Genomic DNA, 15,733 nt, shown 5'->3' with positions numbered 1-15,733 from the left:
TAGCTACTTTATAGTTTTGGTGAAAATGTATTCCAAATTTTGGGAGTCCTACAGATTGACGACTGAAGTTTGATGAAAAAGTATCACATTAGCAGAATCTTTATCAAGTAATTTATTTAGCATATAAAATATTCATGCTACTTTTTAATGCCAAACAATGCTATTTATTAATCTCTTCTGGTAGTCACATAATACAAGGTTAATATATTCACTTACTTAAATATCTAAGTTGTTTTATTAAATACAAACTACTTCACAGCTTCTCACAAAAGCTATTTATGCTTGCTTCTGCACAGGAAGCATACAAGTAATATAGTCAAGATCTTCAATCAGGGTTCTGCTCTCTGCCTCCAGTAATGGAAAACACAGTTTCACAAGGTTGTCAGTCTCAAAGCCAAACAACTCAACGTGTTTGAAAGTTTTCCCTTATATACTGAATAAAACTGTTTTCCCTGTTAACATCCACTCATTGCTCTAGCCTTTTATTTCACAATTTAAAAAATCAGTATCTGTTCCCCCGCCCATGTGACAATTCTTAAATTACATTCAGAGAGTTATTTTGTTAGCTTTTTCTCCTTTTCTAATCTAATCCCTAAAACTGTTCCTTGGCATATATACTAGCTTTGTTCAGAATACATAAAAGACATTGTTAAGGGTTGAACAGTGCCACTCCAAAACATGTTTGAGTCCTAAATGCCCCCATCTGAGAATGAGACCTTATTTGGAGACAGGGTCCATATAATCAGTTATAATGATGTAATTAGGGTGGGCCCTAATCCAGTATGATTTGTGTTCCTTATAATGGGAATATGGACACTGATATGCACAAAGGGAGAATGCCACGGGAAGATAACAGCAGAGAGGAGGGTGATGCATCTTCAAGCCAAGAAATTCCAAAGACTGGCAGCATACCATCAGAAGCTAGGAGAGGGGCAAGGAACATATTCTCCCTGATAGCTCTCAGAAGGAACAGAACCTGCTGACATCTTCACCTGAGGCTTGTAGCTTCCAGAACTGTGAGAAAATAAATTTCTGTTTTTTAAGTCATCCAGTTTGTGGTGCCTCATTACAGCAACCACAGCAAACTAATGCACTTCTCAGAAATATGACATGATAAAAGGTTAAGGGACTTTTCCACAGCAGAAAATGCTTGGTTTTATTAATGGGTAAGAATACTTCTTTCCTAAAATGGGCTTTCATTATGTGAAAATAGTAATGTTCTGAGCAATACTATATTTGAGTACTTCCTGAAATTAAGTTTTGAATTGCATGTCAGTACAAACCTATCATGTTTAGATTTTTCCTATGACTACTGTATTCATGATTTTCTTAGTAGCTCTGCTTTGGAAGAGCTGACAAAACTATTAATACTAAGGATAACAGCATACTGGTAACCCTTTGCTCTGTATTCAAATCCTATTATCCAAACAACTTGTAGGACCAAGATCACTGTAACTTGTAAACCATATTTCATTTACAAATTTAGAAAATAAGGAATATAAGAGCTGATGTGCAGAATGTGATTATATAAACTATTTTCAAAGTGTACTATATAAATGATTTTCATACATTTTGGGAAGTTCTCTGTAAATACTAAAATACAAGTTGATTTTGAAATAGTAAAAAGTTATGACAGTTGATCAGCAACAATATATTATACAGAATATTCTTAAGTGAGAGAGATCCTGAGATACTTAAAAGTTTCCAAGTATTCATTATAGCCTAAAATTTCTCCCACAAAGTTCACAGAAGCAGCCAACAGCAAACAACAAACCCATTTTCAGATGAGGATGCTGAGCAGACTGTATCTTATGGGATCACACCAAATGAAATTTCTGTAATGATGTAAATGTGCTATTTCTGTGCTGTCCCATAAGGTAGTTATTAGGCTCTCGTGGCTACTGAGCCCTTGAAATGTGGCCAGTGTGACTGAGGAACTTAAATTAAGATTTAACATAATTTACATCTAAGTAGCCACATGGGATTGGTGGCTACCATATTGAATGAGCTTCTAGGCTCATTCACTCACATTTTTTCCTTGCCTTTTCACTTAAATAGTAGTTCTCATCCAGTGGCAATTCTGCCCAATAGGTGACGTATGGCACTATGTGGAGACATTTTTGGCTGTCATAAGTGGAGAGTACTAATGGCATTTAGTAAGTAGAGGCCAGGGGTACTATAAAACACCCTGTAATACACAGGACAGGGGATAATTCCCAGAAAAGAATTATCTAGTTCCAATGTCAATGGTGCTAGGTTAACAAACCCTGACATATTTAAAGATGTTTCAGTGAAATTTAAAATACTTAGAATATTACATGGCCATTCATGATATTCAAATATTAGCTAGTCTGCTCTTAGAATAATCTCTAGCCACTGTTCAATAATTCTATTCTAACTGCTACTGTTTTCTCTGTCCACAGTATCTTAATGAATATGCTTTCCTGCATGATTTTGTCATAATGGCCTCTGCAAATTTAACATGAGTAAAGCTGGTAAATTTGCTTTGATTATAGGTATGAGTATGCATAAACTCTTAACAGACAGTTAACATGAAAACATATTAATTTTTACCTTTAACTTAACATAAAAAATTGTAAGGAAGCGGTAGTATAGCACAAATGCATAATCAATGACATAAAAATTACCTCATGTTCTACTAACAGTCTCTGCAGTAATCTTTTTCCATGTGAAAAAACAGTAATATATTTTAAGATACTTAAATGACCCATTTATGCCATGATTATTATAATGTACCATTTATTTGGAATTTTGTTCTGTGTTTGTTAAAATGGTGCTTTATTTATTTATTTATTTCAATTAAAAATCTTTTATTTTTAATTTTAGTATAGTTGACATATAATATTATATTAGTTTTAGGTGTGTAATATAGTAATTTGACATGGTACACATTATGAAATGCTCACTATAATAACTGCAGTTGCCATCTATCACCATAGAAGTTATCCCAATATTTACTGCCTATATTCCCTATGTTGTACTTTTTATCCCCTTGGCTTTTTTTTTATAACTGTTAAGTTTGTACCCCTCAGTCCTCTTCACCTATTTGTTGCCTTCCCTACCCATCATCCCCTCTGGCAACCACCAGTTTGTTCTCTGTATTTGTGAGTCTGTTTCTGTTTTTGTTTGTTTTGTTTTTTAAGATTCCACATATAAGTGAAATCATACAGTATTTGTCTTTCTCTGAGTTATTTCACTTAGTGTAGTCCATCCATGTTCTCACAAATGGCAAGATTTCATTTTTTTAATGACTAATAGTCCATTGTATATATCTTTTTTTTAATCCACTCATCTATTGATGGACTTAGGTTGCTTCCATATCTCGGCTACTGTAAATAATGCTGCAACAAATACAGGGGTGCATATATCTTTTCGAATTAGCGTTTTCTTTTCTTCAGGTAAATGCCCAGTAGTGGAATTGCTGGATCATATGATATTTCTATTTTTAATTTTTTGAGGAATCTCCCTCCATACTGTTTTCCATAATAGCTGTACCATTTTACAATCCCACCAGCAGAGCAAAATCGTCCTCTTTTCTCTATATCTTAACACTTATTATTTCTTGTTTTTTTTTAATACTAGCCATTCTAATAGGTATAAGATGATATCTCACTGTGTTTTTGACTTGCATTTCCCTGAACATTGTAATCTATACTGGAAATAGAGAATATAAAATTTCCATTCTAAAAGAGCTAAAAAATCCAGTGGAGAAAAAAATAATTAACTATAGCAGCAGTAACAAAAAGTGGACAAAAACAAATTGCTTCTGAAATGAAGGCTAATAAAGGAATTCTTTTGAAATTCTGACCTATGCACTGAGAATAAGACCTGATAGTATAGCTGTGTTTTCTGTCTTAACAAAGACAGAAAAGATGACTCCTTGAAGAGCATTTACAACAAACAGAATTTTTAAGATTTTAATTTAAAAAATTTTCTTGAAAACATCATTGTTTCTATTTATCTTGTTTCTCATTGTTTAATGGAAATTTCGGTAAATATCCATTTTTAGAAACAACTTATGGACATTTAAGCTAGTCACATGATGGATTTGATCAAAACTGTACATAAAAATAAAATCTACATTAACCTAACTGAAGGAAAATATTTTAGTATCATTGCGATTTTACAACCATTTAAAAATATTTAAAGCACATATAAAGGAAGAAAAAGATCACTTATAAATTGTAACTACCTTTAATCTTCTACAAGGATTTAAAAATTATTCAAGATGCTTTTCACTAACCCTATCAAGATCTTAACACACAAAGTCTAGAAGTAGGATGCAATTATCACAATACATTTAAGAGATGATGCTGGCTTGAGCTAATATAAGTAAAGGTGGTGAGAATTGGGTGGGTCTTGGGAATCTTTTAAAAGTACAGTCAACAAGATTAGCTGTAGGATTCAATGTAGGGAAAGAGAAAAAGAAGAATCAAGGGTGATCCTAAGATTTTTGGCATGAGTGACTAGAATGACTGAGTTGTCCTTAATTGAGCTGGGGCAAGCTGCTAGAAAAGTAGATCGATAAGGAAATTCAGGAGCTCAGTTTTGGGTATTTGTAATTTCAAGATGACTTTCAGATGTTTCTAAGTAGAGTTAAGTAAGCAGTTGAAAACATATATGATCCATGAGTTCAGCAGAGAGGTATGGGTTGGAGATGTACATTATGAGAGTCCTCATAGGAGTATAGATAGGAAAGATCAAAGAACTGAGCCCCTGGACATGCCAACTTTAAGTCAGGGCATTTGGAGGAATGGGACAAGGACTGAGAAAGGGAGTGGCCAGGGAGTTATGAAGAAAACAACAAAAGCAAGTTTTCTTGGAAACAGAGTGAACAAAGTAATTCAAGGAGTGAGCAACTATATCAAAAGCTACTGGTAAATCAGATGAGGATCAAACAATTTGGCCGCCTGGAGGTCACTGCTGACCTAAAGGCAATTTCGCTGGAGTGGCTGTGACAGACTAAACGGTATGGGTTTGAGAATGACCCACTCGAGAGCAAGTGGAGAAAATGTATAAAATACTTTTTTCTTTAAGAAAGGGAAAGAAATGGGGGATTAAGATGAAAACTATAACAGGCTGAAAGAGTTTTTGTTCTTTGTTTTGTATTTTTAAGATGGGAGAAATAATAGCATGTTTACATGTTGACAAGAAAGATCTAGCAGAGAGAGAAAATAGCTGATACTGAAAAGCAGAAGTAAGACTGCTGGAATATGGTTTCTAAGGTATATAATTTACACTCTACAGATACCCATTAAATATAATAAAGAGGATCAATTAAAGAAAGAAGACTGAGGTTTTACTAGTATTGCCAGATAATATTATGGTAAAACAAAAATAAAAGTGTGTTACTAATGCAGTAAATGAACAAGTTGAGCTGTATTAAAACTATAAATTATGTAATTAAAAATATCTAAAGGGAAGTATAATTAGATTGAGCAACATATTTACATCAAATATGACTTAAGGTTAATTTCTTTATCATGTAAGGAGCTCAAACAAGTAAATTTTCAGATAACAAGAGATAAATGGGTAAAGTGCATGTAGACTATCTGCACAATAGATTAAATATTAAACCTCATTAATAAGAAGTGCAAAAGAAAACAATGAGGTCTGCTGCATTTATGAGGAAAGTGTAAAAAAGTTAAAATGCCCAAATCTGGCTATACTATAATAGAGTCAGTACTCTAATAATAGTGTTGGTGGCAGTATAAAATACTAGTTTACTATTGGAAAGCAATTTGGCAATTCATATCAATGGTCATAAAAATATTCATAATCTTTGACTCAGAAATATTCCTCTTGAGTATTTAGCCTAAGAAACTACTTAAAAATAAAAATACATAAAAATGATGTTCACTGTAGCATTATAATTATGTTGTAGCATTACTTATGAACATGTAATATTAGAAATGATCTGAAAGCAAAGTTTTAAAAATAGGTGAATGGCTCTGAAAATTATAGATACTGGCCTGATCAAATAGAAGTTACAAAATTTCAGAGCAACACAGAAGATGCTTACAATATAATAAATAATAAGTGTAAAAGTTTTTATTGTACTCTAATTACAACTGTCACCTACACACAAAGAAACGGCAAGAAAATGTAAACTGAAAATAGTTTAAATATTTAGCATGCTGAGATTGTAAGGAAGTATGTTCTTCCTTGTTCCAAAACACTAATACTTTTTGAACATTTAGCATGTGCCCATTGCTGGACTATGGACATACAAATGCACTTTAATCTTATGGGTAGGATTACAGCCAATAAATAGCACAGCTGATATTTGAATTCAGGCAATCTGTCCTTAAAGTCTGATTACTCCCTCTCAATAACTGCTAACTAACCTTTCGATTTTGCCTGTAAAAGTTAAAGTAAACTGATTTTAAATAGATGAAATAGTAATGAAAAATCCTTTCATACTATCACAGAATGCTAGAGCTATACACGATTCTGGAAATTCCCAGATTCCTTTACCTCTACAAAGAATCAGTAAGAATCAGTAATCAGGTAATAAGCTGACGCAAGATCATTCAACTGGCTGATAGAAACAAAGCTAATTCTAAATCCCAAAGATAGTCCAATGACATTTCTTTCTGTATCATCTTACTCCCCTCCGGCATACATACCCGTGTATCTTTTATGTTTTAAGTGCACAATAAAAGCCAGACCCCTCATTTAGTGTGTTTTAGTTAAACTAATTTAGTCTTTACAACAGTTGTGAGGAGGTAAACATAACCATTTTAAGATGAGGACACTGAAGCTCCAGTAGGTTTATTACGTTGCCCAGGTTATTAGCTGGCATCCAGGTCTGATTCGGAAGGCAGTGCTTTTCCCCCAGTTGTCTACCATAAGGCCTGGAGACAAAGTGCTTGTGTACACACGGAGCTCTGGTTACGGAGGTTCCTTGCTGTGAGGAAAATTGTACTATTTCCAGAATGTCTCCCCTGCCTTTAGTACATATGCATATCAATAGGCATTCAGAGGTGGAAATAAGTATGGCTTTATTGCATTTGCATCATTCCTCAGGGGTGGAGAGAAGTTCATCTCCATATCAATGGGTTATTACCTAGGCAACAGAAGGCTTATCTGTACCTAAAAGGTGAGGGGGAGTGCCATTTTGCTTCTGCTGGAGCAGGAAAGAGAGAAGGCCCCGACTGCAGTTTGTAAGCAATGAACAGATTTTAAACTTTATTTCTCCCTTTAACTGATTTTGGTTTTTAGAGGTATTTTGACCCGGGATTTCCTCTCCCTGGACCTGCACTTGCGTTTCTTGCATATTCTACTAGAGGATTAGCTGGCTGTTTCAGCAGGTTAGAAAGAATGTAAGTAAATTTTGTCTCCTGGTGTGAAAAAGGTTAACAGGGCTGTGTAGATTTTGGGATTGATCTTTCATGTCCTTATAGTATGATCAAGGGAGTAGGAAACATTCAGTGCTTATAGAGAGAGAAACGAGGAGTGAAGGGGCAAACTGTAAGGAAGCTTATATTACTTGACAAGTGTTACTTTCTAATATGCTAATGGTTTGTTCAGTGGCTCATGAAACACATTTCCTGACACTTGATAAATACATTTCCAAGACCTTTTCCCACTCACATTTTTGCCTCACACTTTAAATTCTGTAGGTTCCAGCATCATAGGCTTTAATCTCTTCTCTCCAGTTAGGGAAGCCCCTAAGATACCTCCCTGTCTTCAGTGTCTCTCCACTTAGAACTATTTCAACAAGAAGACAAAATCTTCCAAAGCAAAGCCACTGCTGCCTAATAAAATCTATCACTTTTTCCTTAAAGTCCTTGAAAACAGGCTCCAGCCTACCTTTCCAGCTTTCTCCCCAGTCCCTCAAGTCCTCTGTAACTAATCTGGGCTCTCCCTCTTGTTCTGGCTCACAATGATACCTTTATCTGGAATCCTTTGTTTATCTTTGGCTGTCTAAATTCAGTTTGTACTATAAGGCTCATCACAAATGTTCTCCCTTGCTTTTTCTGATTCTCCAACCAGATACAATCCCTTCCTTGTCTAACCCCTGTAGCACTTGGGTGTAACTTACAAGAATTGGCCTTCTGGCCTGTTCTACAGTTATCAGAGTTTCAGAACTGCCAGGTCCATTAGGATCCACTCTACTTTACTAACCTGTATTATACACAGCACCTAGAAAAGACATTCATATTCACAGTTAATGATCAAAAACAAAAATCTGATTTGAGTAAGGCAAACTAAAAGTGCTTCACAATTTTCTATCAGTTAAAGAACTGGTCAAAGAAAAAGGTACAGCTTCTTAATGGGGCACTTGATTTTCTAGGTGCAAGCACAACAGTTGATAGACATCTACTAGGTCAAGAAAGGTATGCCTGAATTACAAATAAGTGACAGACTCAGAGGCTCAAAAAGTCTAAAAAAAATCGGATTGTTTCTGGATTACAAATCAATTATTTCTTGATTTTTAGTGTTGTTCAGATGCACACAGGAAGCTCTAGAAACTGTATCAAGGAAGAACAAACTGCATTAAGACAATCAAATGACAAATTTTGAAGGGTAATGCAAATCAAGTCGAACAAGGGCAACTTCCTAAGTGATTGATTCATTCCTTAACAAAAACCAAAACTCACAGATAATTTAGCTCCTCCTTCCTAGTGAGAAACAAAATAAAGTCTGGTTGGTATTTTTTCCACATTCTAAAGCCAATCAGAGAAGCCTGCCGCCTCACAAAAACATTTCATAAAGGTACTGAGGTATTACTCCTACGGAGATCATGAATAATGAACCTACAGGCCTCTGGCTGTAACTATGTCATTGCAGTTTGTGACTTTTTTCTTTTTAAGGAGGGAAGGCGTTAAGATGGGGAGGATAGAAAGAAGTCAGTTTAAATTGCAGTCAAATACCTTTACAGAGCAAACACCACAACTCAATTTTTCTTAGGACCTGTAGTACTTGTTGGTAAGAGCACAATGGAATGAGCCGATAATCTGAACAAACGCAACAGGCACCTGCAGGTTCTCAATCACTTAGCAAATACTTTGCCAAGATAGGCCGCTAGTATCTGGACGAGAAAGCGGGTGTCACCTTTCAATATAATGAGCTCCTTTCTGGGTAAGCCTGTAAGTCTTGGGGCAACAGGGACCCTTCGTAGGGATCTGAGCCGGGAGCACTCTGAGACAAATCTCTCCTCCTACCACACGTGACCGAATGGCAATCAGCCACCAAGAGAGACACCGCAACGCACCAACCGCGGGTACAAAGGGTCGCTGCCGCCGCCGCACCCTCGGGAGGACCGCGGAGCCTCCCGCGCTCGGCGTCTGCGGAGACTGCGCACGGCGCCGCCGCGAGGCGCGCCGCTCCCAGGCCCGCAGGGCGGTGCCGCGCAGCGCAGGGAGCGGGAGCGGGGAGCGCGCGCCACCCGTCCTGAGCGCCGGCCCACCGAGCGCGGCGGGAGCTGGGCCGCCGCGCCGCACGCAGCCCGGCAACACCGCAGCCGCCTCCGCCGGGCCCTCGTCCCCCGCGGGAGCGCCGCAGCGTCGTGGACCAGGGTGAGCAGGCTGAGGGCCCCCAGCCCCGGGGCAGGCCCGAGGCCGGGCCGGCCCACCCCCGCCCGGGCCCAGGCCTGCCTTCTCCTGGCTCCTGCCTCCCCACACTTTCCCGGGGCCTCGCGTGGGCCGCGGGGCGCCATGAGCGGCACTTACACCACTGCTCTGGAGATCATCCAGGACACCATCTTCCCGGGCGCTCGGACCCTGCCTCGGGGGCGGGTGGGCGCCGAGCGTGGTGGACAGGCAACCAACGGCAGGCCGCACGCTCGCCAGCTCCGCGGGCTCCTCGGGGCCGCGCTGGCGCCCTCGGGAGCTGGGCCTGGTGTGTGTACGCGGCGGCCGGTCCCCAGCCCGTCCCGAGCCCGTCCCGAGCCCGTCCCCGCCCGCCGGCCGAGCGGCCGCCAAGCAGCCGCCGAGCCAGCCGGCCCCGCCCCTGCGCTCCGCTGATAGGCGGCGGCAGCAGCTGCGGCGCGTTGGCCGAGGCCAGGTCTGGGCTGCTGGGCTCCGGGGGTTGGGCGGGCAGGACCCCGGCCGGCTCCGGAGCATCTGGGCCGGAACCCCTGCGCTCTAACCTCGCTCTCCCTTTTCCTTACATCCTCGGGGTGGTCACCTGGAGAGGATGGGAGTCAGGGTGGCGGGAGGCTGAAGAAGGACTTGGTGGCAGAGGTTGTTGATGTGTGTATTAAAAACAAAATACGAGCAGCTCTGCGTGGGATAGAATCGCCCAGACCAGGCTCTAGATTCTAGCTAGGCAAGGTTTTGGGATGTGTTCAACCACATCCGGTGCCCTCACTGTTTACTCAGTCACAGCGGCTTCCTTAAAGGACCCAGGGGTACTGCATTTATAGGGAACGTCTGAGGATCCTTGCGTAGGCTTCAGTGTACACCGGATTCTCGAAGCCCTTGGTGCAATGCAGGGAGCGGCAGAGGAGGAAAGCGTTGTATTTCCTGTTTGCAGCAGGGAGTTTGTTGGTACCACTGTTTGGGCCTCTTAGGGTACCTGTCCAGCACAGCATCCACAGTCTGTTTTACAGATAGGTTTGAGCCTGCCTAGTGAAAGTGGGGCCCAGGATTCTTGACTTGTGCTATTTAAGGTGTCTTTTTTGGGAAGTTGGATTATTGCTTACACCTTGTCGGCCTTACAGATACCATAATTTGAAAAAACTAATTTTTTAGTGACTGTACCAAATGGAGAAAATGATCTTAAAAGTTTGGTCATTATTTTTTTCAGTTAAGACGATAATAAAAGATAATTCCAGTATTCAGATGGTATGAAGAATAAGGATGAAATGTGGGCTTTGAGCCTTTAATTAGAGACATAGAAAATACAGTAGCGTATTTGGTGACCACACTGTAATTATTTTTTGTGTTCCTCAGTTTCCTCATAGTAAAAAGAGGCTAATAATACTGTAGCCTACTTCTTATCTTCCAGGGGTGACATGAGGCACTGCTAAATAACATGTTTAGGAAGTTCTTTGACTTGCCTGGTAGAAAATCAAGGACATATATAAGATTATCATGGGTTCTTTTAAATTTCCAGGTTCAGTAAATTTAGTAATGTTTTAATTATTTAGGAAATGAACTCAGAAGCAGCTTTCTACTCTTGCTTAGGTTCTTTTTGCTTACTTACTCATATCAAGAATGTTTTAATTCAAGATCTCATTAATGAAAATTTGCGTTTGTTCGGAATCTTACTTTTGGCCATTATTCAGCATTATTTGGGGATCTAGTGTGCCACATAAGCACCAGTTTTCTGGAAAACCCTTGCTCAGTAAAATCCAAACTCGTTTGAATGGCATTCAGATTCCTTCACAAACAGGTCCTGAAATGTTTTTACAGCCTTAATATTTACTGTCTTCCCAACCCCTAATGAACACTTTTCCTACCTCTCTTCTCTGAACCAAGCTGTATTTTCAAGCTCAGTGCCTTTTGCCTGGACTTCATTTTTTTCTTTAATGACCTGCTCCCCGTTCTCTACCTATCAGAATCCTTATTTTCCAGTGTCCTAAACAATGAAGATGTCCTTGGTTTTCCTCAGTGATAATTATTCTTAATTTCCCTAGGCCCCCATAATTTATTACTTGAGTTTTTATTTAATGTCTGTGTCATTCTGCTTTAAACTATGGTTATGATTTACCAATGTCTAATATATTGGATAGTAAAATGTTTGAGAACAGATAGAGTATATTAGATACCTTTGTGTTTTCCCAGTATCTGTAATAGGGTAATTGCCCAGTAAGTTACCTGAATGTTTGAATGTTAAATACAGTCACTCTCTTAAATGTCAAAACTTCATGAAATTTTAGTCATGTACAGTAGAAGTCTCCCAGTAGAAGTGTTTCTTGCTTAGGGGTCATCACTGAATATTATTTCACTGCATCATAATACATTAACGCCATCAGGGGTTGCTGGGATATGGAGGACTGCTTGCCGCTCTCTGCAATGTCTCATGGCTGCTGTGTGTTGAATTTCATTTTGCATGCTTATTCTGTCTTCAGCCTCCTCCACGCTCATGTCACTCTTCGCAGCTTTCAATCTGGAACAGCCCCCTTCTTCACATTTCAATATACCATGTGTTAGAAACCACCTACTCTGTGTCACACGCATGTTGTTGAGCCAACCTTTACAATCCAAAAGTTTATTTTGTTTTGATACACTGGAAACAGATTTAGAGAGCCTAGTACCAATGACCACATAACTGATAGGTCTAATCCATACTTCCTAAGAGTTCTTTACATTACACTGTGATAGCCAGTTGAATTGTGTCTAAGGCAGGGGTCCAGAGGGAGAGTGCCCTCCGTGGGGAAATGGGGGAGGCATTTTTTATTTTGGCTGTTGGACTGATTAGCACTGCTACTAACATTTGACGGATATGGGCCAGGGATACTATACTTTTTGCGGTGCATGCACTATCCTGAGCAAATAATGTCCCTATGTTCTACATGGTTTAGGAATATCCTACGTTTGTGTAATATTTGTGTAAATTGTGTAATATCTGTAAATATATGAACCTAGAACCTTCATTTTACATATAAACTCATGGTTTTAACTGAGACTGAATTTTCCATGGTCTATTTTCACATGCAACTGCTCTGTGAAAGGAGATTTGTTTTGTTTACATCTTGACCAAGAATTGTTTAGTTTTGGAAAATTGCATCACAGACAACTTTGCATTCATAGCTCTCATGTTCAGCTACTAATAACTTTTATGTCTTCTAGTTCAGCTTTGTTTCAAGATTAACATTAAAATATGTATTATAAATTCTTTTCATTCCCTTTTCCACTACATTTTATTTCAGAGTATATATGGGTTTGAAGTTGTAAGTAGGAAGATTGGTACTAATTTCATTCAGGGTGATAAAGCAGAAGTTGGAAAGTATTTTATGGAAAGGGGACATTGAGTCTGACATGGTTGAGAATTGTTGGCCTAAACTGAGGAGGATGTTACAGAAAGTGCTCAGATTCCAGATTTTTGTTGTGGTGTTTCCAGTCTCTGTATTGGGCTGTGCCTTGGATGATTGAGATATACTGGTAGGTGGCCATGAGATAAGAGCTTCATGGGGTAAGGCAAAGCTCTAGAGACAGGGGAAAAAAAGAAAAATTAATTACCTGCCATCTCGAAGCTTTTAAAGCGTGGTCTCATTTGGCATACTTGAGATCATTTCTTGTATAGGTGAAAGAAAATTATTTCTTTAAATACTAAACATTACATTTTAACAAATATCACTAGTTATTCATTTGTTTTGCTGTGGAGTGCTTCCTGCATTGTGTTCTGTAAAGACACTTTTCTTTGGGCATTTAGTTTAATCACAGTGGGAGGCAGCATATTTAAGGCAGGGGATGTTCTGTCAGGAGACCTGTTTCTACTACCTGTAATGTGATATTTGGCAAGTCAATCTCTGTTTCATGTTAATGGGGATGGTAATGTTATGATAATCAAATGCAAGGGGTTTTAAAACCGTAGGGTAATTAAACTCTAATCAAAAGAATTGCTTTCTCTCCTACATTTTCGCTTAGTGTTCCTAGGAGATCCACAGAATGTGCATCTTGTACATGTTAAAGGATTTCATTTAAGAAAAAGAATAGGAAAGTCTGTAGGTGAGTGGGTAGTAGTAAGAGCAGAAATACAGGGTATAGAGATAGTATCTAATCTATGTAGTTACTAATGAGTGTGCTAATAAGACTAAATACTAGGTCATCTTTCCATTTCTATTGTAGCTTGAAAATATTTCTATTTGGAGAGAGGCTAAGATTTCTAAATGAGTATATCTTTAATAGTTGTTTTGAAAATAATGTGAGGGAGAGGACCTTATAAGAGTGACTTTAAGGAAGAAACCTGTTCCTTTTCCGTCTGTAGCCAGATGAACATTTCTTCTGTCTTAGCCCATCTGCCTTATGTATTTATGGTTACAACAGAGGTCAAATTTGGTCTCTGACACTGAAATTGAATTTAAAGAAATAGTATTGTGAAAATACAATTACTGGATTGCAGTATAGATTAGATTCTGAATTAAGTATTTAATTATAGTATTGATAGAAAAAGAGTGCTAGCTAATAATCAATGAAGAAAGCAAAGTTTATCTGTGATGGCTCTATCTAGGGAATACATAGTAAGGAATCTATCTTATATAAGGTTCTTGCATATTTGAAGCAGTAGTTTTACTTACAACAATTAAGGATTTAGACAGGAGCTTTTTTTTTCTCCTCAGGGTGAAAAATTGTTTTGTGTTTGCTCATGTTAAATGGCAGAGGAACATCTAGTTCGACATATTTGAAGCGCTGTCATTATTCATTTAAAACTGATTATTAAATTGTAGTTACCAGTTTTAAAATCAAGGTAGATGAGTGATTTCAAGTATTGTTTAGATGCATATGGGGTTATGAAGTAATGTATAGATAGCTGATATATTTGATAATGACTTCATGTCTAGTAAGCAGAACTTAAAAAATCTTTTATTGATGTTTTCAATAACTATTCAATAATCTGAAATTTAAAATTTTCAGTAAGTAAATATTGGTGTAATTCAAACCACATGGAATAAAATTCAAAGTGGTAAACAAAAAGTTAGTCTTCTTTTACTGCTTGTCTCTAGCTATCCAGTTCCCTTCAGAGGCTCTCTCTTGCCAGTGTATTTTTTTTTTTAACCAGGGTAAACTCTAGAAATAGACTCAATAGATATAGGTATTTAGTCTTACATAAAGGTAGAATTTTACATCAGTTGAAATATGATGAATTTATTTAGTAAATGATTTTGTGACAGCTACACAGCCATTTGATAAAAACTGAAGAAAAATTAATTCTTGATGGATAAGAAGTATAAATGTAAAATCTGAAAGTACTACTAAGGTACAAAAAGAAAACATATGCGAAGGTAATATATAATCTTGTTAGTGAAAAGGCCTTTAAAAAGCATGATATAAATTCAGAAATGGAAAAGGTGTCATAGACTTGATTACATAAGAATTTAAAAACTCCTACACCTCCAAAAACAATACAGATAATATTTCAAGACACATGACAAACTGGGAAAAAATATTTGTAAAACCAGGTGAGGGTTAATAGTCTAAATATACAAAGCACTCATAAAGACCGTTAATTAAAAATATATCTCAAAACTCAGATTGTCTGGCTTCTGGTCTGGCATGTAAAAAGGAGTTTAGGAGTTGCTACCCTGTCCTAATAATGGGTAAAAAGCTGAACAAACTAAAAAATCAACAATTCTTCTTAGGTCCTTCGGAGAAGTAAAGTCACAATATAAACCGCTGCTCCCCATATGGGAGAGGCAGCTAGGCAGATACAGAGAATCACAACTTAACAGAGCAGAAACCCCCACAGAATCCAATGCCGGGTAGGTAAACCTAAACTAATTAATGAGTCTGGAGGCTCAATGTGGACAACTTTGTAAAAAAGACTGGAAAATAATCTAATCATAGGGGGAGCACACATATTTGTGAGTTTTAGCAGGGTTCTACCAGGTCCTCACAGATAATATTGGAGAAAAATCTTCCTGTGCTTCCAGTGGTGGGAGTGGAAAAAGGAACCATTTTGAAATACACTAGTACATTCTGCTTTTCTTAACAAGACAGGCTGTCAGGAGAAATTGTTGTACAAGAGCCTAATTGGGGGAAGGGAAATACCCAACAGCCGCCAGCTCTAGCCTCTATCCGGGGGAAGAAAAAACCGAATT

At 38.2% G+C, this 15,733-nt stretch overlaps 2 protein-coding genes across 5 annotated transcripts in view; one reads left to right on the top strand and one right to left on the bottom strand.

Moving 5' to 3' along the window:
* The window catches only part of REEP3 (receptor accessory protein 3), a 100,056-nt gene extending 90,146 nt beyond the window's left edge, over positions 1–9,910 (bottom strand). Inside the window, exon 1 of the mRNA XM_036895103.2 lies at positions 9,699–9,910. Coding sequence (XP_036750998.2) covers positions 9,699–9,730 — 32 coding nt within the window. The 5' untranslated portion in view covers positions 9,731–9,910. The remainder of the gene's footprint in view (positions 1–9,698) is intronic.
* The window catches only part of JMJD1C (jumonji domain containing 1C), a 388,314-nt gene continuing 382,006 nt past the window's right edge, over positions 9,426–15,733 (top strand). Inside the window, exon 1 of one of the 4 annotated variants that reach the window (XM_057505900.1) lies at positions 9,426–9,545. The gene's annotated coding sequence lies outside the window, so the exon portion shown is untranslated. Of the gene's footprint in view, positions 9,546–9,931; positions 10,033–15,733 lie in introns of those variants that run through there. The other 3 variants (XM_036895100.2, XM_057505904.1, XM_057505902.1) reach the window with 3 other exon arrangements.

The sequence above is a fragment of the Manis pentadactyla genome, chromosome 8 (genome assembly GCF_030020395.1).
Source record: "Manis pentadactyla isolate mManPen7 chromosome 8, mManPen7.hap1, whole genome shotgun sequence".
NCBI classification, from domain to species: domain Eukaryota; kingdom Metazoa; phylum Chordata; class Mammalia; order Pholidota; family Manidae; genus Manis; species Manis pentadactyla.
Note: the sequence above shows the minus strand (reverse complement) of the source record. Positions and strands in the feature narration are given on the sequence as shown.